Source organism: Pseudonaja textilis, chromosome 2 (assembly GCF_049901715.1).
Source record: "Pseudonaja textilis isolate UNSWEBS1 chromosome 2, rPseTex1.2, whole genome shotgun sequence".
NCBI lineage: Eukaryota > Metazoa > Chordata > Lepidosauria > Squamata > Elapidae > Pseudonaja > Pseudonaja textilis.
The window spans coordinates 239,366,403-239,392,531 of NC_141991.1; the positions used below are offsets into that span (position 1 = coordinate 239,366,403).

Below are 26,129 nucleotides of genomic sequence, written 5' to 3' on the forward strand. Positions count from 1 at the left end.
GACCTGATGCAGGGAGATATTGGGAGAGTTTTGATGTTCTGCATTAGATTATATTGTAAATCAGTGTTTGTCCAACTTGTGGACTTTTAAAATGTGTGGACTTCAACTCCCAGAATTTCCTAGCCTTCTTAAAGTTGCCAAGTTTGGCAAACTTTTGTAAATGAAACAGAAGAACGAACAGGAATTGTAACACCCCACCACCACCACACCTCCCCAAAAAACCCATGGGCACGATCTCTTTGTCGAAAATCAGAAGGCATTTTTAACCAAATTTATTCTGTGAAGAAAAACAGTGAAGAGGTTTGATCTGAATCCCTGATTAGCCTTTACTCTGGATCTTAAGATACAGAAGCTTTTATCCAGTTGCTAATCAAAATAATCTCCCTCATCCTACAAATATTTTCAGTTTCATCTCTTATCTGAATTCTGAACCTATAAATGTGTAGGATTTATTTCAAAGACAGGATAATACAAAACTTTATCTCTCTCGAAACTAACATAGGAGAGAATGAGAAAGCTAGCTCTAACTGGAGGTAAAGAAGCAAAGGATTTGGTTAAAATTCTTCTTCAGCATTTTTGCTGTGGTCGTGCTTTAGCTGCAGTAGCCTTTCTACTGTTTCAGGCACAGTACGTTCACCGTGAATTTTGTTGTCTCTCGTACGGATATTCACAGTCCCACAGGCCTTCTCTTTCTCACCAACAACTAAAAGGCAGATAGAGAGAAAGAAAGTGAAGAAAAACGTCAGAAAAGGAGATGCAATGCATTGCTATAAAATACTCAGGAATGCTTGAGATTTTGAATTTGGACAACCTAGAACTATGGCGCCTATGGTTTGACTTAAGCATAGTTTATAAAATAATCTGCTTTAATGTGCTACCAATCAATGACTTTTCCGCCTTCAACTGCAACAATACAAGAGCACACAATAGATATAAACTTAATGTACATCACTCCAAATCTGATTGCAGGAAGTACGACTTCAGCTACAGAATGGTCAATACCTAGAATGCACTACCTGACTCTGTTTGTTACATCCTCTAACCCCTACTCCTTAAACTTCAAACTAACCACTATTGACCTCACCCCCTTCCTAAGAGGTCTGTAAGGGGCGTGCATAAGCACACGATCGTGCCTACCGTCCCTGTCCTATTGTACCCAATTATCCGATTTTCCTGTATTTATACTTATGTTTATTATCTTGTAAGCTATTGACAAATAATAAAAATAAAATGATGGTGCCTTCACTATTGTACTGAGCCACGGTGGCACAGTGGTCGGAGTGCAGTACTGCAGGCTACTTCTGCTGCCTGCTGGCTGCCTGCAATTTGGCAGTTCAAATCTCACCAGGCTCAAGGTTGGCTCAGCCTTCCATCTTTCCGAGGTGGGTAAAATGAGGACCCAGATTGTTGGGGGAAATATGCTGACTCTGTAAACCGCTTATAGAGAGGGCTGTAAAGCACTGTGAAGCAGTATATAAGTCTAAGTGCTATTGCTATTATGGGCAAAAAAGGATCCTTGTCATTACCATCATAACAGTATGGAAAAACGATAAGAGTTTCCTTCTATACAATTCTGAATATGATGTACGGAAAAAAAATCTACCAATAAAATGTACTGTTTGGGGAGGGTTTGTGCGGAAAAGAGTAAGGAATCTATCAAGATAATTCATACAAAGGAAAAATAATCTGTAAAATATTGACAATGGTCATTTGAAAAAAGCACTGAAAATCAGAAGACTAAAAGTTGAATCAGAATTAGAAGTTTCTAAATTAGAAGAGTGGAAGTTAAATGTGATCATTTAACGCAGTGTTTCTCAAAATTGACAACGATGTGGACTTCAATTCCCAGAATGCTTCAAGGCAGAATTCTAGAAGCTGCACTCCATACAGCTTAGAAATGCCAAGTTTGAGAAACACTTAATCTCATTTTAAGAGATTAAGACTGGAAATAAAATTGTTGGCTTAAGGGGACAATAAATACTTTCTGGGCATTTTATCAGGAGCAGCTTATATTAGAAATATTTGGAATTGCTGTATTACTGTTTCTCTGCCCTTCTGACTCCACTGTTCTTATGACAACTGCAGTATAGATATGTGACTCAAAAGAAATCTAAAGAACAGCATGCAGAAAATCCACTGCTGATATGCAGCTCTATGACAGAAATAGCATCAACTGGATTTCATTACCAAATTAATAGCAGGAAATCAACAATTGATTATTGTGCATTTAAAGTAGGATTTGCATGCTATTTGTATTTCAAAGCATTTACACACAAGCAAAATATATGCAAATTCATGAAGTAGGATTGGCCTATTTACACTTGCTCCCCTCTCTCAAATAAAGTCATGAGAAAGGTGTTAAAATAGAAAGGAAAAACCATATAGCATCAGAATAATAGACAGAATTGCAGAGTTGGAAGGTACCTTGTAAGGTCATCTAGTCCAACCTCCCCATCCAGCAGGAGACCATACACCATTTCTGAGGGTGTGTGTGTGTAACAATTGTGTTTGATGTTGTTTATGTACTTTGGTATGAAAACAGCATGACATTTTTGTTAGTTCTTTCATTAGCAGTGTTTCTCAACGAAGGCAACCTTAAGACAGGTGAACTCCGACTCAACAGATATGTCAACTTTTACGGAGTTTATTTAATACACACATGTTCATTTTTAATGTTTTTTTAACTGTATATTTTCTATATTTTAGCTTTAAAATTATTAATTGCATTTCACCCTTCTTATGTTGGTCTACGACAATAATAAAGATTCGATTGATGCAACTCTTAAAGTTAAATAAAGTCTACCATGGACCTCACCCCATTCTTAAGAGGTCCTTAAAAGGGCCGTGCATAAGCGCACCAGCGTGCCTACTGTCCCTGAGTTACTGTCCCCATTTATCTGTATTTACTTCCTTTGTTCATGTTTATGTTCTTACCTATACTTGTTATCTTGTACATGTTTGGCAAACAAAAACTTGACAGGTGGATTCTGGGAGTTGAAGTCCACCTGCCTTAAAATCACCACGGTCAAGAAACACCGAACTGGAGAACAGCTTCCAGTATAGCACAGCTCTCAGCATTTTCCGTCAATCTGAGAAGCCAGCGGAGCAATTGGCGAAGGTCTATTGCTACAAATGAAGACCTAGTGCAATTTAATAGCTATACAGGCCAGGAAGCTCAGATTTGTTCCAAAAGTGGCACTCATTAAAAGGAGAACTCGTGCATCTAAATAAACGTGCTTTCCTTGCATGTCAGAATGCTGCTGGCAAAACAGCAACTTCGTACATTAACATGCAGGCAACCACTAATTAGCTTCTGGATGATGCTTTAAAGTGGATATTGCTCAAATGGAGCTAGACATACACACACTGCACAGACACTTTTACCTAAAATAAAATTGTACTGAGCAAGCTGAGCGTTTCTGATCTTCTTATTCAGAGTGCAACCAGGGTCCACGTCAACATCCACCCTTAAACCAGCATCATGGAACTGTTGCTTCACCTTTGGGAGAACCAAATCAACAAAGTTTTAGGATTATGCATGAAGCAAACATCTGGAAGGAAATACATTTGGGGGCTTTGCAATTCTCCAAATCAAAATAGCAAGCTTTGTTTCCACCAATATGACATTTGAATAGTCAAGAGAGTCTGTTATCAAATTAACACTTAGAAGTTAAGCCCTACAATATTTATGTAGTAAGTATTCGCAATAGCATGTTTTTCAAAGATATTCAGATAGATGCAGACAGGAAAACAAATTGTAATTAGGATCTAGATTCATTTCTCAAGAACATAGTAATAAAGTTTTGCCATTGGAAACATTACATACATGCAGAAACACACATATAACTGCACAGTCATAAACAACGAAGTTTTCCCCCATGTCATCACTCTGCTAAACAACTAATTCCCAAAACATTGTCTTATGCTCTGGACAGGGCTGTCAAATTCCCTGCCTGCGGGCCGGATGCATCATGTGCTGGCCATGACCACACCTGGTTAGCGAAGGGGAAAAAAGTCCCGATATGTTATGACACCGTTGTGACGACGTTGAGTTGACACTCCTGCCCTAGGATATTGAGCCATGTCGTATGGCTGTATTACGATTATCCTTTTCGTCATTCCTATTGCCTACTCCTTAGGACTATCGCTTTGTTGTTTCTATCTTATGATTTATGTTGGTTGCTTTTATTTAGTATCTTATGACTATCACTGAGTGTTGTATCTTATGATTTATGATGATCGTATTATGATCATGATTTATCACTTGTTGCTTGTATGTACACTAAAGCTTATGTACTGTACTACTGTACTCTATTCCTATTCTCTATCCAAAACCCCAAGCAGAATTGCACACTTAAATAGACAAATCTCCCCAGATATCCCTCTCTATTGGACAGCTAGGAACCCACTTCTCAGTTCCCCTTTAACAGATGTTCACTTTCAAAATAGATTTGTAAGTAAGGAATTAAAACATTGGTCAAACTGTGAGCTACATACAAAATGTTCCTTTGCAATGGAAATAGTTCGCATCTGTTCTTCTGTGGATTTTGTTTACATGTCCTAAAAGGACTTCTGGATTTTAGTCTCGGACAGCATAGAATCCATCTATGCTGCTCTCAAAAAGCAAGACTTTTTCTCTCCAAGAAGTTTGCCGTTCTCTTTTTTGATATGTTCACATCTTTAGAGATTCCTAAGTTGATTTTGCGTATAGGAGAAAATAAAAATTGAAATATACCTTTTGTGCATATTCCTCACATGTTGGTCCAACTGGTATTACCATCACTTGCTGAGGAGATAACCAGAGTGGCCTTGGACAAAAGAGAAACAACAGAAGTCACTGCTATATGTTTAAAGATAACAGCAAATTCCTGCTAACTTTAGGGTGGGCTAGCAACAATGACCTTCTGCACTTATATTAATTGTATTTCTTAGAATGTGTACAAATGGGCTCCAAAACTGTGCATTTCTTACAGTATCAGAAAAAAAGAATTATTCTTCGTAATTCAGAATAGGTCAGATCCTGATTTGATATCCTAGTTACCAACTAACTGAGATTGAACAAATTTTCTAGGTCAAAACGCAACAGGTTTCTTACATGGCTTTAATAAGACAATGTCGTAAGTTACTTTTTTTAGCACTGTTGTAACTTTGAATGGGTGCTAAACAAATGGTTGTAAGTCAAGGACGACCTGTAACTCAACTATATAGAAATTTGAATAAGAGCTGCAGAGGGATTGGAAGGCCACCTGTTCTCTAATAGTTATGGCTTCCAAAGAATTAAAAATCCCCCACTGGGTGGTTGACAGATTCACAAGCTGCTTGTAGACTCAAGCAAAACCAGATCTCACTAAATCCTCCATTGCAGTCTGGCTGTAAGGCAAAAAAACTTTTCCCTCCGTTTGAGAGCAGCTGTAGCTAAATCTGCAAGCTGGAAATGTGGTTAATCTTAATCCTGGCAAATTGAAACTGCTCATGGTTTGAAGTTCACAAGCTTCCGACAACTACTGAAATCAGTTTGTTGACCAAGATGTGAGCTGTTTAGAAGTCACAGCCAAGTGCCTCTCAATAGCTGCACAGAGGAGAGGGAAAGAGGAAAGGGAAAATCCAGGAAAAAGTTATTTCCCATGTTACATTTCTCGACTCATTTCTCATCTTTCCTACTATCTCCTACTGGTTTCTTATGAATTATCAATTGTTCTTTGTAATTTATGATTAATGATTGTAACTATGTCCTATGACTTACTGTTTAGATGTACGCTGACAGCCTACGCACCGAAGACAAATTCCTTGTGTGTTCAATCACACTTGGCCAAAAAAAAGAATTCTATTCTAAAAATGTTGAATTTATTGCAATGTCTAAACGCAGCCCCTTTATTTAGGGTTGCTGTTGTGGGGAAAATAGCAAGCAGAGACATTATATACACCATCTGTAATTGTATGAGGTACGATATAAAAGTCTGTAGAGATTCTCAGTCATCCAGGTCACAATTGCCCCAAAGGTGCTTTTTCAAGAGGTAACTGGACTTTCTTTCTTTTTTTTTCTTTTGAAGACGTTTTGCTTCTCATCCAAAAAAGCTTCTTTAGCTCTGACACAGGATAGTGGGGAATGGAAGGATTTATTGTCTGCAAGGAATATAAATCTTTCCATTTCCAACTATCCTGTCAGAGCTAAGAAGCTTCTTGGATGAGAAGCGAAATATCTTCAAAAGAAAAAAAACAAGAAAGTCCAATTGTCTCTTGAAAAAGCACCTTTGGGAGTACGATATAATAATAATTATAACTGACAGTTACGGTTTCATATTTTTGTGTACAGGTAGTCCTCGACTTATGACTACAATGAAGCCCAAAATTTCTGTTGATAAGCAAGATAGTTGTTAACTGAGTTGTGCCCCATTTTACACCTTTTTTTGCCACAGTTACTTAACCCATTATGCAGTTGTTAAGTAAATCTGGGTTTCCTCCATTGACTTCGCTTGTCGGAAGCCAGTTGTGAAGGTTATGCATGATTATCACATGACCCCAGGACAGTGCCACTGTCATAAATACATCCACTCGTCAAATCATCCAAACTTTGATCACTTCCCCATCAGAATGTTGAAATGGTAAGTGCGAAAACTGGTCATGAGTCCCATTTTTTTCCAGTGCTGTTGTAACTTTGAACTAAATGAATGGTTTTAAGTCAAGGACTACCTGTACAAAATAACAATACAATACCATTTGCCTCCATAGTTTTCAGTCAGGATAGCAATCATCCTCTCCACTGATCCCAAAATGGCACGATGTATAATCACCGGTCTCGTTTTGTCATTGCCATCATGGCTAGAAGATAAAATCAGTGTAATTTTCAAAACCCAGTTAACTAGATGAGAATTATAAAATGAAGAATTAAAAAAAAAACATAGGATCTACTTACCTCATGTATGTGAGGTTAAATCTCAGAGGGAGCTGGAAATCCAACTGGATGGTGGCACATTGATGGTACCTCCCGATGGCATCTTTGATCTGGATATCAATCTTTTGGGAGGTAAAAAGGAAGAGGATTAAGACAAACAAACATGGACAGAATTCTTACAAACATTGAAGAAGTGAAGAAGCTTTGTGGATAAGAAGTGAAATATCTTCAAAAATAAAGGAAGATGAGTCATTAACTCCTTCATTTAACGGTACGGTGCCTATATCTGGCTTATTTTATTTATTTCATTTCGTTTCACAATTTTTGTAATCAGCAGCCAAGCAAAAGGTTTCCTAAGATATTTCATTAGGAATTTTTTTTTTAACTATCTTGCTTTACAATCTAGTTCATCTTGGTACGAAAATGGTAAAGAACTGTCTTTGTCTCTAAATTATACAGGAATAGGTGTGTTCCCCTCATTTTCATTTTGCAAAGTGTCAGTAGAAGACTATCAAGCACTGTACTTGTCAGGCCCGCAAAACAATGAAATGTGTTGATACTTCAAAGCTGAGTTCTTCATTGTTTTCTACAGACAGAATCTTGCCAGATGAAAGATTCTGCCATATACTCTGAGGACGATTAGGGTGGGACTGTCTTCACCCTATTTATCTCATATAAAATATCACCACATTGCATCGCACATACAAATCTGTTACATGCAATTCTTATATATACAATTCTGTTTAGCTAATACCAAACAGAATTGTATATAGAAGAGTCTAGTCTAGTGTTTGTTTTTAATATAGTTCATGTTGGAGAAGACCTGCTCACATACTTATGTAGATTCGAAACAGGCATATCTCTGATTTTCTGCACAATTTCACTCTTGTTTTTGAAGTCTGCAAATAGATGTTCTGAAATCTTAATGATTCTTTTATAATCTCCGTCTGTAAACAGCTTCCCATGCCTGACTATTTCCTGAGCAGCCACAAAACTAGCATATGTTGTTGAATTAAATGTTCTGTTTTCTTCTGAAACTTTTCTTTTCTTGGATTTATCCATGGCTGGCCTACTGAGGGTCGAAAAGCTCAATAAATAGCATGCCGGCATGTGGCACATATTGGCAATTATGACGCATATTTTGAGTGACAGGAAGCCGCAGCCGAGGTGGGCTTCAAAGATTTTAGCAAAGGGTTCTCTGCTCATTTGCTGGGTGGGTGTGGCCTAGTCGGCCTCCTGCACCACGGTAGGGGAGCATTTTTGCTCTCCCCGGGCTCCGGAGGCTTTCCTTGAGCCTCTGGGGAAGGTGAAAATGGCCTCCCCAAGCTACGGAGACTCTCTGGAAGCCAGAAACGGGCCCATTTCCAGTCTTCCTGAGCTTCTGGGAGGCCCTTTTTTCACCCTCCCTGAGCCCCCGTGCGTGCCTTGCATGTATCTGCATCCAAATGAAGCCACGTGGGGACTCCTGGGAGGGTGGGTGAGGCCAGCCAGGAGTGGGATTTGGGGGTTCTCCGAACTGCACAGAATCTTAGTGGTTCTTCTGAACTCCTGCGAGCCCCCAGCAGCCTACCCTTGGCCGCAGCAGAGGGATAAAAGAGCCACATGTGGCTCCAGAGCTGTGGGTTGCCGACCCCTGGTCTAGTCCAATATTTCTCAACCTTGGTCGCTTAAAGATGTGTGGACTTCAACTCCCAGAATTCCCCAGCCAGTGTTGCTGGCTGAAGAATTCTGGGAGTTGAAGTCCACACATTTTCAAGTGGCCAAGGTTGAGAAACACTCCATTCCTCAGATCAGCTGCCCTGATAAGCATGACTTATTCAACAGGCAAATAGGAAGGCTAAGAATACATGAGCTAGCTTGTCACACACATACACCAACCTGTCCCCATTTCATGGTACAGGAGTAAGTAGATAACTTTTTTCACCCTCCCACCTGAATATTCTGCTAAATAACCTCAGAGCCCTGAAGGGAATCATGAGATAATGAGAGTCAAGCCCAGCTAAGCAAACAGTACACAGTTTCTCTAATAAAACAAATTACAAAAACAACTTCATGGAAAATGGAACAGTGTTTTAAAATATTCTCTTAAGGTGATTTACTAACCTTTGGCCCATAGAAAGCTCCATCTCCAGGGTTCAGTTCCCATTTCTCTCCAAACTCATTCAGGCTATTTTCAAGTTGCTAGTGGAAAATGATATGCCAAATATTAATGGATTTGTTCTAAGCAAAATAATTTGTTGTTTCTCTTCTTCACAACTCAAACATTAGAGGAATTTACTTCTTACTTTTGTGAGTGTGTGTGTGTGTGTATGTTTGCATATCCAAGTCAGTGATAACCCTGGTAACTGCTTTACTTCTGTTTTACTTTGTTAACTGCCTTAAGTCTCAAGAAGCTGGCAATATATACAACTCTATATCAGTAAATACTGTATTCACCTAGCTAGGCTGAATCATAGTGCTATCCTATTATCTGGAAGCTCTCTTCCTTCCAATCTCAGAATCTCTTAAGGTGGACTAAAAATATGCTGAGCATCAGTTAACTATATACTTAACATGTGCTTTTAGACTAAACTTACTTATATTATCCACTAAAATTATTTTGCCTGGCAATGGATTCTGCAGTCTGAATTATAGCCAAGTAGGAGAACCATTTAAATCTATAGTATCCCAAAGTTCATGGCATCCTATGGCTATGATAGCCAAAGATCAGAAGGAATCACCTCCATGCTATAGTTCACAAAATTAATAAAAGTTGTCAGTCCAAAAAGTTGTGTTAGATTTATCCAGTTCACACGGTCAGTTTTTAGACCAGAGGTCTCCAAACTTGGCAACTTTAAGACTTATGGAATTCAATTCTCAGAATTCTAGGAGTTGAAGTCCACAAGTTTTAAAGTTGTCAAGTTTGGAGACCTCTGTTTTAGACCCTTCAACCTTCATTCTAACAGCTCTTTTCTTTCCTGCTGCCTTTAATCTATATGGAACTTGTGCATCTAATGTTATAGGGGAAAAATTCACATAATGTGTTCTTTTTTCATCCTCTTTGAGAAAAGTTATTTGAGGACATCAGGGGCTGCAGATTCAGCACAATTTAACCCCCAAACTACAAATTGGAAATTATATATTTGGATACAGCTTGCTTAGACTGATTTACGTAGGCCTGTTTACTACATTATTATAGGAAATAAATGAACAAACCACTATATTTAGGACACAAATATACCTTTTCAGCTTCATTCCACACTTCAATATCTCCAAGGAACTTTTCAGGACGGGTAGAGAGGTGAAGTTTGAAGGAAAAACCAAAGACATCATACACAGCGCGCAAGAATTCCAGGCAACTTTTGATCTCCCCTTCAATCTGTCCATGAAATAAAAAGACCCAATGCAGTCAATATCCATTCGTTTTTATAACACTATTTTTCCTTAAATTACCCTAGATCAGGGGTGTTAAATTCGATTTCATTGAGGGACGCATCAAGATTGTGTTTTACCTTGGGGGCGATATGGCACGGCAAGGGGGCGTGACCAGTTTGACGTCACTCATGTCAGGGGCGCCAGTGGCCCAAGCACTCCGCATCTGGCCCTCCCAAGCTCTGTTTTAGCTGGCAGACACACTGTGGGCCAGTCCTTCACTGTTTCCAGGGCAGCCCCGCGACCCAGATCTAAGCACCCCGCAGGCCGGATCCAGCCCTCAGCCCTTGAGTTTGACACCCTTGCCCTAGATCATTTCCCACCTGCTCCATGGCACAAAATATGTGAGCATCATCTTGCTGGAATCGCCTCACTCGGGTGAGACCGGTCAGCGTTCCAGACAGTTCGTTACGGTGCAGAACTCCAAAGTCAGCCAGACGCAGAGGCAGCTCCCTCCATGATCTTGGCCGATGATCGAACATAAGACTGAAGAAAGTAAGACAAATTGTTGACATTTGACTGGGATGACACTGCTGAGAATAGCCACATGAAGAATCAAAAGCAGTCTTGAAAAGCAAACGCTTTTCTACAAATCTACCAGTTTTCCCCAACTGGAAACTTTCCCTTTCCTGCTCCTTCTGCCAGCTCCCTCTCCATCTCCTCCGACTCATCTGACTCAACTGCCATCTCCTCTGGCAGTCAACAAATCACAACATCATTAAAAGAGACATCACATGACTGCAGTAGACTGATTTATAGCCTCACTTCTTCAGCAGTTAAGCGAGTCACATGTGGCCATTAAACAAGACACCACTGTCATCATGACTTGAGATTTTACCGCCAGCTTATCCATCAATTCTGTTTGTTGGAAGCCATTTGTGAAGCACGCAAACAGTGTTTGCGGGATTGCAGAAAATTGTAATGGTGGTAAATTCCTGTTGGATGGAAAGTGCCTGATTCTTGATCATGTGACCACAAGAATGTTGCAATGGTTCTAAGTGTGAGGACCAGTTCTAAAGTCCATTCTTTTCAACGCTGTTGTAATTTTAATCACTAAACAGGACAGATATTAAGACAAGTCTTTCTGTAATTTACTTTAATATTCAGAACAAAAATCTGACTTTTAAAAAAAAACATCTTTTCCCTTCTTCCCCACTCAAATTTTACCTTCTTGAATCTCTACTATCCTCACTCATCTTACTAACAGATTCTCAAGATGTTAGCTTTATCTTTCCCAACTAAACTATACTGTGTTTGTGGCAATGTATACACAGATTTATAAACAGAAAACTGGGATTGTCCCTTGTGCTGACAGTTGTGTGCTTTCCAAAGGTATCAGACAGAAGAGAAGCAGCTAGCCAAGCACCGTATCAGACGGGGAGATACATGTTTACCTAAACACAGGGGTAGGAGTCTACCAGTTCGGACCAGTTCTATAGAACCGGTTGTTATGATTCTGTGCAGTTCGGAGAACCGGCAAATTGTGCCACTGGCTGGCCCCTCCCCTCCCCTCAAATTTCTTGCTTTCTAGCTAATCTAAATCACTGTTGTACTGCTTTGCCTTCACCCAAAAGGCTTCCCTGAGGCCCCGTCAGGAGTGGTATTCAGTGGGGTTGAAGGGTGAGGGAGAAGTGACCTGAGAGCAGAGCTGAACCTTCCTGAGGGCTGAAGCTTCTATTTTTCAGTGCAGACTCAGGCAGCAGATTGCAGAAAGGTAGATCTGTGAGTGAATCTGTGGTACAAAGCAACTTAATCTGCTTTGCCTGATTTTGGATAGAAGTTGCTCTCTTTTTTATATAAAAAAATCAATATTTACATAAATATTTATAATATTTACATATAAGCCACACCCACCCAGTCACATGACCACCAAGCCACACCCACAAATTAGGCCATGCCCACAGAACCGGTTGTCAAGAAATTTGAATCCCACCCCTGCCTAAACAGACATGTGTCAGTTATTAAATTGATCGCAGCCACAGCAACGAAGCATTGCTATATGGGCTTTTGGTGACAAATATCTGCAAGCATGTTCCAAGAGTAAGGTATTAAATTCTAGACCAAAGCAGAATAGGAAGAGGTGGGGGGGAAAGAGAGCAATTAATCTAAAAGTTGGCATAAATCCAGTACCAGTGTCCAGGACAGTTCATGGGCTTCAGAGCGAAGATCTCCTTTTCCACCTCAAACGAAAACATGTTGTCGCTGTAATGCTGCCAATGGCCAGAGGTCACCCAAAGCTTGCTGTTGTAGATGTTTGGAGACACAACTTCTTGGAAGCCTCGCTTTCGATACTCGCTCTGAAAAATCAAAGAGCCAAAGCCACATTTAGCAGAGAGAATCATGCACAGGTAGTCCTACGATCACAATGAGGTCATTTTCGTTGCTAAGTGAGACAATTGTTCAGTGAGCTTTGCCCCATTTTAGGACCTTTCGTCCCACACTTGTTACGGGAATCCCTGAAGTTAAGTTAGTAGCACGGCTATTAACCGAAAATGGCTTCCCCATTGACTCAGAAGGGCGCAAAAGTTGATCACGTGATCCTGGGACATTCCATCCAGCATAAATATGAGCCGGCTGCCAACCATCAGAATTTGGACCATGTGATCACGAGGATGTTGCAATGGTCACACGTGTGAAAAATGGTCATTAAGTCAACTTTTTTCCTTGCCGACATAACTTCAAACAGTCACTAAACAAATGGGTCGTAAACCAAGGACTATCTGTGCATAATTAAAGCAATTTTCTCCTAACCAATACAGATACATTCTACATTACAATCAATAATCTATAGTCATTAACATATAAAAGAAAATGTCTTTTATTTTATGTTTTTAAAATTTGAAAACTTTTAATAAAGTTTATTTTTTTTAAAAAGAAATGTGTATTCTTTTATTGTGACCAATGAGCCATACTAAGAATTAAAACAATTAAATCCACAGGTAGTCAGTCCCTGCTTACATTACTATGTCATTTAGCGACCATTTATATTAAACCATTTTTGTGACCAATCCTTTGATTATGCCTCCTGTCACAGCATCCCATAGTTACATGATCGCTGTTTGCTTACTTTCCAACCAGTTTTGTTTTGCTTAATAGCCAAATGGGAAGTCACATCATAAGCCTCTTCCGGTCACATGATTTTCTGCTTTGTGACTGAAGCATTTAATGACAGAACTGCTACCACTTGTGGTCATTAACTGAAGACCACCTGCACTACGGTAATCAGGGATGCATTCTTTGAACACATGTCTTCACTACTGCTACAGTAAATTTGGCCACAGTCTTAATGCCCCAGTCTCACCTTTCTATAGCTTTTCTCGCCTGCCTCTGAGTTCCTTGGCTTCTCCCCACTCTCGCCCCAAACCATTTCTATCACATCCATGCTTTGGATCGGATCGCCCAGTGGTGGGATTCAAAAACTTTTGACCACCGGTTCGGTGGGCGTGGCTTAGCGGGCACACTTTGCGTGCGTGCACACACTTTATGTGCATGCGCATACCAAACACACGCTTTGCGCAGAAGCGTTCCAACTCACCTTCTGCAAGCCTGCACTCTCCCGGTCGCTTCAGCAGCAGCTGCGCAGCGCTATTCTGTGCCTTGCAAAGCATCCGCGCTTCAAAAGCAGAAGATAAAAGGAGGGCAGGTGGGCCCAACAGCAGAGCGGCAGAGAGAAACGGTTCAGTCTCTGCTGCTCATCGCCGCTACCGGTTTGGCTGAACCGGGCCAAAGCGGTAGAATGCCACCACTGGGAACGCCTCAAAAACGTTATTCCACACATGGAATAGTTCATGCACGGAATATTTTGCATATTCATAATAATACCATATTCTGCAAGTTCCGCAAGTATTACCACGAACAATTAGAGATAATTACCAGCTGTGTTCTACAATCATGAGGGGTAATAAAACGTGACGGCTGGGGGATTCTGGGAGTTGAAGTCTACCCACCTTCAAGTTGCCAAGGTTGAGAAATAGTGGTCTATAGACTGGCTAGGCATTTAATCAGCTCCAAATTAATAGAAATGTGTGTAAATGAGTGGATTCTATTGCTCACAAGCTGCCAATTGTCAAGATATTTGGGGCGCTCGCTGGAGCCCTACAGACTTGTACAATTTATGACGTATCTATTTATGACATATCATAAGTTCAGGCTTATGAAATAGCCTATGAAAATTTTTTTCCCCATCTTTAGAAGGGAATACAGGAGGCATCTTATGTTCTTTGCCTGCTGAGTAAACTGTGGCCACAAGAAGAACAGATCTATTCTGTAAGTTCATTGACCAAGACAGCATGATTTTAATAAGCCTGTACATTGTGTAGAAACCTTAATGCAGCCAGGGTCATTTCTGCTGCAGCAAAACTTCTAGAAGAAGAATTGAACCAAAAGCAATAGCATTTAGACTTATATACCGCTTTATAGTGCTTCACAGCCCTCTTTAAGCAGTTTCAGAGTCAGTCTATTGCCCCCAACAATTTGGGTCCTCATTTTACCCACCTGGGAAGGATGGAAGGCTGAGTCAACCTTGAGCCTGGTGGGATCTGAACTGCCAAATTGCAGGCAGCTGGCTGTCAGCAGAAGTAGCCTGCAGTACTGCACTCTAACCACTGCTCCACCATAGCTCAAGGAGTGCTGCTGATACCACAGAGGTGAATTGTTATGACTTACCCTGATATATTCTATCAGTGTATTATAGATGTAAGCGCCCTTCGGAAGGAAGAAACAGCTCCCAGGACTCAGTTCATGGAAGAAAAAGAGTTCTTGATCCTTTGGGATTTAAAAAAAAAAATCAGTTTTCCTATTTATTTCCTTACCACATTTGCACTATTCTTGGAGAATATTCAGATGAACAATTTCTTTCTAAGATCACATGTATTGGTTACTTAATAATCAAAGACTCTGGGTGTCCCACAAACTGCTAAAACCAAGTGCATCACAAATAATAAAATGTAATTAAGGAACAAGTAAAACCACTAAAAATCCCTTAAACCATAAATAAAGTTGGCAGCATCCCCAATACTGATATACTACACCCTAAAACCAGTCTTGCAACCTGACTGAAAGCGATGTGGAGAAATTGTTTCATGAAACAAAGAAGAATGAGAAATGTTTTTTTTTTAAAAAAAAGCATATGCACTATTTGAGCAGAAATTCCTCTTACCCGTCCAATTTTCCTGTGATCCCGGTTCTTAGCCTCTTCTTGGAACTTTTCCCATTCTTTCAGCATTTTTGCATCAGGGAAGGAGATGCCATAAACCCTTTGCAAGGTTTCCATATCAGACTTTCCTTCCCAATAAGTAGAAGAATTCTGGAATTATAGAAAAGATTCAGTAACAAATAGTATTATTACGGAGCCACTCTAATTACTGAGGTTCACATATATGCTACATATCAATCTATGTTTAAACATATATATTTGCCACAATTCAGAAAAAAAATTAGGGTATCTTATTATGTGCAAATCTAACTCTTAAATAACAGGTTGATGAAAGGGAACATGAAAACATGTAAACTAGTGTGCAACAATAAACACAGCTACCAATTCTGAAAGAACCATGGAATGAGTTTAACAAAAATTTTAAAATGAAGTACTTTCTTTATTACAGCTGCAATAAGGAAAAATGATAAAGGGGCTCAATTTATTCACGTATAAGACCCGCTGATTTCAATGAAACCAAAGTATTCCCAGGTGTTTTAACAGTTACACTGCTCTACTTCATTTCAATAAGAGACAGAACTTTTAAAAACATTTTTACACTGCAGTGATTTCAAACTAAATGCCAATGATTCTAATAAACTTGAAACCAAATGCATCTTTCCGTGGAAGTTTTGACTGGATTTTAAAAACTCAACTAGAAAATTTGCCCCAAAGCTCTCATTGTGAGGATCTAGCTGCATATATTATAATTACAGGATGAAATTTAATTTCTTACCTTATGTATTTTTAAGGCCTTTATTTTCCCAGTATGTCTGACATGGGGCCCTCTACAAAGATCAATCAAAGGGCCACACCTAAAAGATAATGATAGGATTCAGTTTCTTGAAATTGTATCATAAACACTGACTACTTATTTTTATTAAAAGGAAAGTGAATGTGCAGCAATCATCCACTAACAATATCAAGACTGACATGCTTATAAAATAAAACAGTAGATTACTGCATATCATGGTTTTCTTTGGAACTATGTCCTCCTGCCCACAGAGAAAACAGAGGAAGATAAATGGTCAGACAATATCATGAGGGATTGCAGCCATGTTTTTCAACCATAACAGCTTTAAGAGGTGTGGACTTCAAACTCCAGAATTCCCATGGCTTATCTTAGTTACCATGATTGCAAAACACTGGATTACGGTATGCAATGGAGATAAATTGTTCCAATTGACCATATGGTGGTGTTATGACTGGGAAGACATTCCATGCTAGGTATTTTGTGAAAGGGCCTCTAATATACTTTCCAAATTAAAAGTGAGACAATTTTGTTTAAAACTGGGGACCCTACAGTTAATAATAGAAAATCTAGGCTAGGTGGGATGTTTGTCTTTTATTTTACCTGTATACAGTAGTAGTTGGAGTGGTGACTTTTTCATTTAAAATCCGACACTTGAATTTGTTGTACTGTTTGAAAAGACAATTTTAAAAAATATATAGAATTAATGTTAATTTTAAGATACAATTTCTTGTGCCTGTAATTTGATGTTGAAACAAATAATCTATTTACCCGCAAGAGACATATCTGTTGTTTGAAAAATAGTCTAATGAAGGCTAGTTTTTCATGCATTTGTGCTTTCCACAAAACTTCCACTATGAATTTAATCATACATTTCCACTTGCATCGCATTCATACTAATGTATTCAAAAGGCCTGGAAACCATTAAGATTCTCACTTATCGTCTCAGAATCCTATAAGACAGCATTACAGGGGTAATCCTTGATATATCACTATAATGGACTCTGTCGATTATGGTCATATATTGCAACAATTGTAAAGAGGGTTTTTGCTATAGTTTGCTGTGGGTGTGGTTTTTCCAAAAACTGATCACATGATTGCAGGATGTTGCAAACAGCTGTAGCTGCAGCCATATTGCAAGTGGCCAAAGTTCAGTCGTGTGACTTCTGAGTGGGCCTGACCATCAGAACTTCAAATCTGGGTTCTAAGTCCCTCTTTTACAGTTGACCAAAACGTTGAACAGTTGTTAAGCATTCTACTATCCAAGTAGTTGCAACTATCAAATTGGGAGGTGGTAAGCAATAATTATTGTTGAAATGTCTTTGAATATTAGTTGCTGGGTTTGGTAGTTAGGCTGTTGATTTGAGCTCCAAGCTTGGCAATTTGGTTGCAAACGTTTCAGTGCCATTCGAGGCGACATCGTCCATGTGCTTTGAGTTGTGTCTCAAACTCAAAACACACTGACGATGTCTCCTCTAATGGTGGCAAAATGTTTGCAACCAAATTTCCAAGCTTGGAGCTCAAACCAACAGCCTAATAATTGTTGTCCAATGTTTCCTACTTCGTCATTTTACAACTTTGAAAATGAAGGGGGTTTATATACAAAGCCATACTGTAGTGTTTGCACAGAGGAGATTCATTAAGGGAAAATTCATTATGGGGAAAGACTGAATTCTGACCATATTTCCTGCTTAGATCCCTGCAGCTTTCTTGTAAAAACCAGCCCTGCGTTTACACTTAATTTCATAGCATTAAGCCATTACAAGGTTTGCAATGTAAGGATTCTAGATTTAATGGGAAAAAGGGGATGTATAAGCCAGTAAAGCAGGATTTACAACCTTGGCAACTTTAAGACACATGGCTTTCAATTTTATGTCTGGCTGGGGAATTCTGGGAGTTGAAGTCCACACATCTTAAAGTTGCCAAGATTGGAAAACCCTTCAATAAAGGAAGGCCTATTTTGCAGACATGACATCCCACATTCAACATGAGGTCCAAGTAATGGAACTAGAAATAATGTAATAGTTTAAACAGAGGAAAAGGATGGATTCAATCAGCCTCTGGTGACACTCAAGGTTACAAAAACTGAGATGCTAAAGACACCAACTGAATCATAAAAATCAGTTGAAATATGTCATATGATTAGAGAAAGTGTTGCAAAAGTACCTAAATGCTCCGCTAGTAACTAAAGTTGGCATGAGAGCGTATTTTAGTGTCTACCTTAAACATTTCAAGCAAAGTTTCCTTCTTTACTTCCAGTCGCTCAAAAAGTTGTTTCTCTTTCATGATTTTCTTGCACAAGACTTCTATGGCAGGAAAGTCATTGCTGGACACACCCCTGAAACAAACAAAGACGGATCAATATCAATTGTACTTATTGTTGTCTGACTTCTGGGTTTTTGTTTTGCTTCTTATACAGTCATCACTAAAAGCAAATTGCCAGGTCAAGAGGGCTGCCCTGCACTGAAGGAGGAGGTAGAAAGAAAATCCTATTAGTTTGGAAACCTCCATCATTAAAGCAACAAATGTGTATTTTATTTTAAATCGTTTACAGGCAGCATCTGGCGAAAAACCAGAAACAATAAACTTTGCAGATAAAAGATTTATAACCATTTGTAGGAAGAAAAATCCTTATTAAACATCCCACCCAGAAAAACACCAAACTAGTCATAAAAAATGATGCAGAGATAAAGTCACAGCTGTTCAAGGAATCTTCTTATAAGAAAGGCACAGAAAATATCTGAGTTGCTAAGTTTTTGTAAAGAGTTGCATAAGTGAATCTGAAGAACTCATGTTGGAAGCCGATGTAGGTAGTCCTTGACTTACTTTATTTAGTGACCACTTGAACTTACAACAGTGTTGAAAAAACTACTTACAACTGGTCCTCTCACTTACTACCAACATGGTGTCCCTGCAGTCATGTGATTGTAATTCAGGAGCTTGGCACCTGTCACACCCATCATCAATCGTTGCGGAGTGCTGCAATCATGTGATCGCTACCTAGAACATTCCAAGATGGCTTCTAACATGCAAAGTCAAGGGGGAAAACTGGCAGGGAAAGTCACAAGTCTTAGGCATGTGACATCTCAATGAAAAGCCACACTGCTTAACAATAAATTATATTCCCTATTGTGGTCATTAGTCAAGGACTACCTGTCATTACATCCTAATCTCAATCAGCCAGGAAAATAGGATTTACCTCTTTTTCTCCTCATTTACCTCTTTTTCACCTCACACACAGACATAAACATATACACACAGAAAGCTTACCCATCTTCAAGGAACATATCATAGTAAAATCCATTCTCTATTGGTGGGCCATAACACAAGCAACCACCGTATATTCTTTCCATGGCTTCGCCCATTATGTGAGCACTAGAATGCCAGTACACCTAACAGAAGGGAAAAGATAAAGAGAGCAGATCAGGCCTGTATTTGTAGACTCCAATTAATGCTATGCTGTCAAATTTAAGTCTGCCAATGTAATTGCCTACCACCCTGAGACATTCATGAATTATCAGATAACACAGTTTATTCTCCTTGACAAAAAACAACAACAGGAAAACCCCAGGCCAATCATGGCCACCAAATGATGACCCTTCCTTCTGCAAACTTCAATAAACCCAAAGTTCTCCTTCCTCTCTATTTGTACTAGGAACGTTGCTGTGTTGTTTATTTACTGTACAGTCAGCTGTCAATCCATTTGGGGGCTTGACTCAATATATTAAAATCAATACTTGGGGGGAGACCACACAAGTAGATGGCCATACAGAAGTATACCCTGGAAGTCTCTCCATCCAAGCACAAACTAGGCCTGGCGTAGCTTCCAATCCTGGATGGGTTAGCCATCTGTTTCCACCTGCTGAGGCTGTTCCTTTAATACAACTGAATTGATGACTTACTGCTTGAGCTTCTTCATCATCAAACTTGAGTAATTCCAAGGAACAGTCTTTCTCCAGAGGACGATCAAGATCCCAAACCATTTTATCCACTCGAGCAATAACTGTGTTGTCTGCCAAACCTTGACTAAAAGTGCGAAACAGTAGTCATGTAAGTTAACACTATTATTATTTTTTATTGCTTGTTTATTCTCAATGGCAACAGGAAAAAAAATCCCCAAACACATTTTCATTATCTAAATATTATTTTATAAGGTAGTATAATCTGATGTCAGGGAATTATTTATGTATATGTTTGTATGTATCTTTTTCCAGTGCAAAGGTATTTCTGGAACGTGCAATGAGACAAATTTTGAAAAATTATTCAAACTGAATAAGTATAATATATCATAATAGGACTACTCATCAGATGTCACAAACATGCAAGATGACATCAAAAACTTATTGATCACAACAAATGAGACACTGATACGTTCTCTAAGTCAGTGGCCCCCAACGTTTTGGGCACCAGGGACCAGTTCCATGGAGAAAGGTTTTTCCATGGGGCCAGAGGGGGCATGGTTTTGCATGTTTTGCACGGACCGGTTTCTGGCATGCCGTGGATCCAGTCCACGGACCAGGAATTGGGGACCCCTGCTCTGAGTGTCCCTGGACCTTGTAAAATGCTTTCTAATGTTTTCTTGTTCAATGCATTCTCTCAGTATTTTTCATGGCAGTGTTACCTAGTTTTCATAGGCCGTTTGTTGCCATTTCTCACTTTGCACGTTTGTGACATCCGATGAGATGAGTAGTCCTATTCTGATAAATTCCTAATAATATACTTATTATTTGACAACTTTTTAAAAATCATACTACTTCCTAAAATACAAATGACAACAAATTGCCCTGAACAAATATAATTTGATAAGTAAATTCTACTGAGACTCTACACTGGCTATGTATCTGATTTCAGATTAAATTAGAAAGGAAACTAATGCTGAAGTACAAAATAAAATACACAAATAAAAAGCAACATCTGGACCATATACTTGGGGGGGGTGACACCTGTCACACTTCTGATCTCTTCCTAACTATAACGCCAGAAATGTCCACATGACACCAACAAGATCAGAAACAACATAGCTAGATTTTTTTTTAAATTACATAATTATCTTATTTAAATGTTGTTTCCTCAAAAATACTTTCCCTGAGCTGTACAAAGTAGCACAGAATACGTAGGTCTTGTATTACCATTGACCACTGTGTTACATTTAAATAAAAAAACCATTAACATCGGTGTATTCCTGTGTACAGCATGTAGAGAAGTCATTAAGATGTTCCCTCAATACAGAAAAACGGGGTGCTATAAATGACTGAGAAGAACATGGTTAGCAAATGATTAAAAATTAAATGCAGACGTCTATGAATGATAAATGCAATACGAATTTTCTAAAGTTAAATATACCTGATTCCACAGGCAATTTGGTATGGTGTAGTCTTCCAGGATTCAGCATCAATTTGTTTGCCATCAGGTAAGGTCACTTTAATGGGCTGACTGTCTTTAGCAGCACGCTCTGCTAGAAGAGCATCGTGTTCTGCTTTAAGTTTGTGGTACATTTCCAAGCGTTGGTTAATATAGTCAGGCCATGGACTAAGCTGCATGGGATCGAGAAAGGTAAAGAAAACTAAATATTCTGGAGCCTACATTTATTAAGTACCTTCAGTTTCCCATATCTTGGCAGTCTAAAGAATTTTATATATCAATAAAGGAGAATATTGGTAGCTCGGGGTTGAAATTGGATATATAAAATTGAAGGTCCCTGGTGGTCTCTGAGCTTTGTTGTTGTCTCGAAGATGTTTTATTACCAAACTAGGTAACATCATCAGTGCATCTAGAGCTTGTGTAATGAAACGTCTGCAAGAAAACAACTAAGCTCAGAGAGCACCAAGGACCCATCCATTTTATATATCCCTCTTCCCCCCAAAAGGAGACCTTTCAGCAAGTTTGAAGGAAGTCTTGAGGTTTACGACCATAAAATAATTTGATTTGAGGTTTACAAAACTTCCAAGAAGAAATAAACCTCAAGAATGACTCCTTTCTCCACTCCAAAGCTTTATAATGACTAACCATGTCATTAAGTGCAATGGACACAGAATGCTGAAGGATTCTTAAAAGAATGGTGGGCGATTGTAACAGAAACGCCCCAATGAGCAACTTCTTGGTAATGATCTCATGCATTGTGCATAAAATGTTTCAAAAGTGTTAAATGCACTAAAGACATTGAGTATTAATATGAATACAATCACACACTGAGTTAGAATTAGCTGTTTTAACCAAATAAATTTCTTGTATTGATAAGCACAAATTGCTAAGTAGCAAATGCTGGGTGAAATCTTGAATCTGTGTGCAATATTTCTAAGTTTCTGAAAGATATTCGGTCATCTAATGATGGAAACAAACTTTGGGACTTGTTGTTCTGATCCAAGGTGGTTTTGAAATATTGTCTAATAATCCCCCAGAGACGTATATTTAGAAAAATAAAGGATCTGCATATATCCTTGCAGTGTCCAGCACATTTCAATTAAGCCACCTTTCAAAGCTATACCCATATATACAAATATGCTATAGATATATCCAAATTTTTATGTATTTTTAAAAATTACATGAGTAAACCTGTAGAAATTGGGACAGGAAGCCATCATTTAACGGCTGCCTTGTTTAATAACCATTTGCAGTTACAACAGTGGTGAAAAAGTAACTTTGAGACCAATCCTTGTCTTTGTGATGTTTACAGGTCTGTAAAACAAAGGAATCCTGAAGTAAGTTCATAGGCATAGTTGCTTTGCTTAACAATCAAGTTGCCAGTTCCAACTGTGGTTGCTAAAACCATGACTACCTGTACAGGTATCTTCTCGTAAGGTTCTTAAGATAAGTTGAGGCAGTTAGGATTGGGGAAGGGAAGAAGAAAATGGAAGGGGAAATTAACTACTTGCTTGTTTTTTATTGTTTTGAATTGAAGACAAAATCATGAGCAGAAAAAGTAGACGTGTAAGTATAATATTTAATGAATTCAGGAAATTTAATTTCCTAATAAACACATTCAAGGTCCAAATATTAGTGACTGTATAATGTTTAATGCGTATGTTAAATAAAGAAGAGACAAACCTCAGAGCGACTGCTGTCACCAGTTCCTTCCATGTTTTTCTTCTCCTTAGGAACTCTCTTCTCCTTCTCAACCAGAATCTAAAAGAACAAATGAAAGTGATCAAACCACATAATTCAAAGTGTTCATAAATCAGAACCCTGTTCAAAAACACTACGAACTTCAAGGAATTTTTTTTTTACTAATGAAATGAAGAGCACAAATGCATGCGAACTAATATAAAATCTTAGCTATTTTCATTAGCTAGGGACAGCTTTCTTAATAAATCAAAAGAAAAGATAACACATTACAGATATGAATGTGCAGCTCTCACTTTTTAAGAAGCCCAAAGAAAGTGTCCAAGTTAGTTCTAAGCATGGCATCAGTTAGAAACTCACGTAGAAAAACATTTTGTATATTGAAGTAAATGTCAGTAATAAATCTGACATGCTTAGGTTTTTGAGGGTTAAACTGTGTCCTGGTTTTTAAAATAACTTCATATAAAGATTACTAGAACGATATCTCAGCTATCACATTTGAATTTCCCTTGTTCTAACATAAATAAAAGAATATCTAGACATGGGTCTTGAAATCGTTTGAGGATTTAAGGTGATGTAAATGAGATTCAGATGAATTTAACTCTGAATCGAAGTATAAAAATGGGCAATTTTGGGGGGATATGCTGGGTTACACTTTAGAGTAATGTAATTATGACAGTAGATGTGGAATTGAGAGGTAAACCCCACTGCTTTTCTATATGTGTGTGCAACATCAGCCCATATACAAAAGGATCAGAGGTAGTATCTCAATGTTCCATCTGATTGTGATTGCAGATTTAGGCATCTTCAAGTCAAAATAATGTAAAATAAAGGAAGATATGGAAGTGAAATAGCCCCCCAAAGGAGGAACTGGATTAGACCATGATATTGCAAAAAGCTAGGGCAAGGAAAACTGAAACTGACTAACTGCAGAACTATTTTTGTGGTCTCTAACTTCATAGGAAAGTTATTGACAGGAAGTTATTGAAACTGATAACAAAAGTTGGGTTGAAAATATTTTGAAATTCAGCTAATGAAAAAAAATCAACATAACTAGATGTTGCAACTTTTCTACTGAACATGAATAATCAACTCCAACACAATTAGAAATAAATTATATGACTTAGCTGACAAGATGGCAGGAGAGTAGCTCTATTTTTAGCCACCTCTTCAAACATTTCTACTATTAAAAACTGGAAGCTATATTTGAATGATGTAGGAAATGAGATATAATTCTGATTTAATATTCTGATAATATGATTTACAAGTCATATTTTTATCCTGGAACAATCGCAGCTTGAAAACCAGTGAACTCTCATTTTTGGATGTCAATGGAATTTAAATGGGAAAGAAGAGGAGGAGGAGAAAGGTGAGAAGGTGAAGAAGAGATCAGCTTTTTCCGTTCATGTTTTAAACCATGAGTTATTACTGCAATATATTTAGCACTGCCTAAAATTGCAATTAAAACATCTCTCAATTTGATCCAGACACATTAGTGGCATCTAAAACTCTTGCATCAGTATAAATAAAATATTGGAATTATTCCAATCAGAAAAAGGAAATAAAATATATGTTGCATTGAGATACAATCTGGTCACCATGGAAATTCTACACACAATATGTGATCACATGATTTCCCCAAAAAGCTCACCACCCATTATCGAAAAAGAGAAAATGAAAGTAGGAATAAACTCACAGGAAGAAAAATAATAAAATAAAATAAAAACTATGAGTTATTACTACAATATATTTAGCACTGCCTAAAATTGCAATTAAAACATCTCTCAATTTGATCCAGATACATCAGTGGCATCTAAAACTCTTGCATCAGTATAAATAAAATATTGGAATTATTCCAATCAGAAAAAGGAAATAAAATACATGTTGCATTGAGATACAATCTGGTCACCATGGAAATTCTACACACAATATGTGACCACATGATTTCCCCAAAAAGCTCACCACCCATTATCCAAGAAGAGAAAATGAAAGTAGGAATAAACTCACAGGAAGAAAAATAATAAAATAAAATAAAAATCGAAGCCCTTTCCCTCGATTTCAATCATTTGAAATTCTGCTTGTCACTTTTAAAGCAACAAGAACAATAATAATAATAATAAATATAAGATGCCTAAAAAGCTCACGCCCCGTGACTCGGGAAGAGAAAACGAAAGCACCGTTAAGAATTAAACTCAAAGGGAGAAAAACAAAATAACATTTCTTTCAATCGATCCCATTTAGACGTGGGTTTCAGTAGGCCAGTCTCTCCCCTCCGGGATCTCCCAACCTGCCCCACCTGCCTGATCCTTCAGCAGCCTTATGGGAGTTGTAATCCAGCACCCAGAGAGGTCAGGAGCAAGGGGAGAGGCCACAAGAGAAGGCAAAAGAGTAAAGGGACCCTAGGAAAAGTCGCGCCGCCGGTCCGCTTCACCAGACCGGCGTGGTTGCCTTTTGGAGAAGCCGGCGCGGTCTGGGAACCCAAATAAGGCCGACCGCCAGAGGAGCCGGGGAACCGAAGTCGGGCCCGGGAAAGGACACTCGTGGGGGGGCTGCTGCTTACCTGCTGCTCGGCCGCCTCCATCCCTTCGTCTACGCAGAATGAACCTGTCCGCAGGACTACTACTGTCAAGCGCGCCCGGGAAGCAGCGAGGAAACGCCGTCTGATGCAATGTGCTATGCCAGATTGCGCGCAGCTCTCCGCCCCTCGGCATCCGAGAGGGACGGCCTTTCCTGGGCGGAGCTTCGGGGCGGTGCAAGCCCGGCGCCGGGTCGCTGCGACCGGCCTCAGCGGCTCGGGCCGCGCCCGGAAAGTCCCCCTACCG

At 38.9% G+C, this 26,129-nt stretch overlaps 1 protein-coding gene across 1 annotated transcript; it reads right to left on the reverse strand.

The window, feature by feature from the left end:
- Positions 1–238: 238 nt before the first annotated feature.
- On the reverse strand, positions 239–25,982 carry TARS1 (threonyl-tRNA synthetase 1). The gene is made up of 19 exons (XM_026715585.2): positions 25,868–25,982; positions 23,293–23,370; positions 21,592–21,782; positions 20,151–20,274; positions 19,519–19,640; positions 18,469–18,586; positions 16,852–16,916; positions 16,234–16,312; positions 15,462–15,608; positions 14,969–15,067; positions 12,434–12,600; positions 10,627–10,789; positions 10,113–10,250; positions 8,996–9,073; positions 6,914–7,014; positions 6,715–6,819; positions 4,736–4,808; positions 3,385–3,499; positions 239–703 (listed from the first exon to the last, which is right to left on the reverse strand). The coding sequence occupies exons 1-19, from the start codon at positions 25,886–25,888 to the stop codon at positions 555–557; spliced, it is 2,133 nt and encodes a 710-aa protein (XP_026571370.2). The 5' UTR covers positions 25,889–25,982; the 3' UTR covers positions 239–554.
- Positions 25,983–26,129: the final 147 nt, after the last annotated feature.